The sequence below is a fragment of the Procambarus clarkii genome, chromosome 22 (genome assembly GCF_040958095.1).
Source record: "Procambarus clarkii isolate CNS0578487 chromosome 22, FALCON_Pclarkii_2.0, whole genome shotgun sequence".
NCBI lineage: Eukaryota > Metazoa > Arthropoda > Malacostraca > Decapoda > Cambaridae > Procambarus > Procambarus clarkii.
The window spans coordinates 4,750,392-4,752,881 of record NC_091171.1 but is presented as its reverse complement, the minus strand read 5'-3'; the positions used below and the strand labels follow the sequence as shown (position 1 = coordinate 4,752,881).

Here is a 2,490-nt window from a genome sequence, read left to right as displayed (position 1 = left end):
GGGCCCCCACCAACGGGCCCCCACCAACGGGCCCCCACCATGGGGCCTCCACCACGGGGCCCTCCACCACGGGGCCTCCACCACGGGGCCCCCCACCACGGGGTCCCCACCACGGGGCCTCCACCACGGGGCCCACCAACTCCCATTTGACACACAACTCCCATTACACATACATACTCAATTGAAAAATTGAGTAAGTATGTGTATGGTTGTGTATATGCATATGGGTATATATGTATGTATGTATGTGTATATATATGTGTGTGTATGTATGTGTATATATGTGTATGTATATGTATATATATGTATATATAAGTATATATGTGAATGTGTTTATATACGTGTGTGTATATGTATATATGTATATGTGTATGAATGAACAACTCAATAAATAATAATAAAATAAAGAGCCTTAAACAGAACAACATGTGTGGAAGCATCGGAGTGTGTATATATGAATGCTACACAGTATTCATCTATGGACATCCATATATGGTGAAACACATGTGAAGAACCTCTCACACACTCACAGCTCCCTGACAAGAGGGAGCCAGCTTAGCTTAGCTGCCAACACCCATACATCGTGTCAGCAAGGCGGACAGCCCGCCTGCTTTCATACCTCTCACTGTATTTCCCACTTCTATACTTCCCTTCATCTATGCCTCTCCTTCCTCTTTACCCCCCCCCCCAAAAAAAAAAAACTCCCATTAACTCTGAGGACAAGCTGGCTCTGTCGGCTTGGCGCGCAGAGGCTGTCGGCTTGACGCACAGAGGCTGTCGGCTTGACGCACAGAGGCAGTCGGCTTGACGCACAGAGGCTGTCGGCTTGACGCACAGAGGCTGTCGGCTTGACGCACAGAGGCTGTCGGCTTGACGCACAGAGGCTGTCGGCTTGACGCACAGAGGCTGTCGGCTTGACGCACAGAGGCTGTCGGCTTGACGCACAGAGGCTGTCGGCTTGACGCACAGAGGCTGTCGGCTTGACGCACAGAGGCTGTCGGCTTGACGCACAGAGGCTGTCGGCTTGACGCACAGAGGCTGTCGGCTTGACGCACAGAGGCTGTCGGCTTGACGCACAGAGGCTGTCGGCTTGACGCACAGAGGCTGTCGGCTTGACGCACAGAGGCTGTCGGCTTGACGCACAGAGGCTGTCGGCTTGACGCACAGAGGCTGTCGGCTTGACGCACAGAGGTTGTCGGCTTGACGCACAGAGGCTGTCGGCTTGACGCACAGAGGCTGTCGGCTTGACGCACAGAGGCTGTCGGCTTGACGCACAGAGGCTGTCGGCTTGACGCACAGAGGCTGTCGGCTTGGCGCACAGAGGCTGTCGGCTTGGCGCACAGAGGCTGTCGGCTTGGCGCGCAGAGGCTGTCGGCTTGACGCACAGAGGCTGTCGGCTTGGCGCGCAGAGGCTGTCGGCTTGACGCGCAGAGGCTGTCGGCTTGACGCACAGAGGCTGTCGGCTTGACGCACAGAGGCTGTCGGCTTGACGCACAGAGGCTGTCGGCTTGACGCACAGAGGCTGTCGGCTTGACGCACAGAGGCTGTCGGCTTGACGCACAGAGGCTGTCGGCTTGGCGCCCAGAGGCTGTCGGCTTGGCGCCCAGAGGCTGTCGGCTTGACGCCCAGAGCCTGTCGGCTTGGCGCCCAGAGGCTGTCGGCTTGACGCCCAGAGCCTGTCGGCTTGGCGCCCAGAGGCTGTCGGCTTGACGGAGATTTAGAATAGCTCCCAGACAGACAGATTGAGCACAAGCTGTCGGTCTGCCAGCAGAGTTAAACATGCAGGTTAATTGCTATATTAACAGGTCATTACTGTAACTGGCCTCACCAGAGAATTAACAAGGCAGACAGAGAGTGACAGACGGACAGAACATTAAACGAGTGCGCACCTGTCAGGCAGACGGTGGTGGGTGTGTGGTCGTGGGTGTATGTCCGGGTCTGCTGACGGGTGTGTGGTCGACGCCGACTGTCAGCAGGTCTGTTGACGGGTGTGTGGGCGACGCCGACTGTCAGCAGGTCTGTTGACGGGTGTGTGGTCGACGCCGACTGTCAGCAGGTCTGTTGACGGGTGTGTGGTCGACGCCGACTGTCAGCAGGTCTGTTGACGGGTGTGTGGTCGACGCCGACTGTCAGCAGGTCTGTTGACGGGTGTGTGGTCGACGCCGACTGTCAGCAGGTCTGTTGACGGGTGTGTGGTCGACGCCGACTGTCAGCAGGTCTGTTGACGGGTGTGTGGTCGACGGTGACTGTCAGCAGGTCTGTTGACGGGTGTGTGGTCGACGCCGACTGTCAGCAGGTCTGTTGACGGGTGTGTGGTCGACGGTGACTGTCAGCAGGTCTGTTGACGGCTCTATGTCTGCCCGCGACTGTCAGCACTGCTGTCATGGTGCTGCTCCTCCACAACCCCCCTCTGCTCCTCCACAACCCCCCCTCTGCCCCTCCACAACCCCCCGTCTGCTCCTCCACAACCCCCCTCTGCTCCTCCACAAC

General features: G+C 57.5%; 1 protein-coding gene across 1 annotated transcript; it reads right to left on the bottom strand.

Annotated features, from left to right (window-relative positions):
* Window positions 1–707: 707 nt before the first annotated feature.
* Window positions 708–1,781, bottom strand: LOC138367621 (mediator of DNA damage checkpoint protein 1-like). Its single transcript, XM_069329345.1, has one exon. It carries the CDS (start codon window positions 1,779–1,781, stop codon window positions 708–710), a length of 1,074 nt encoding a protein of 357 aa, XP_069185446.1.
* Window positions 1,782–2,490: the final 709 nt, after the last annotated feature.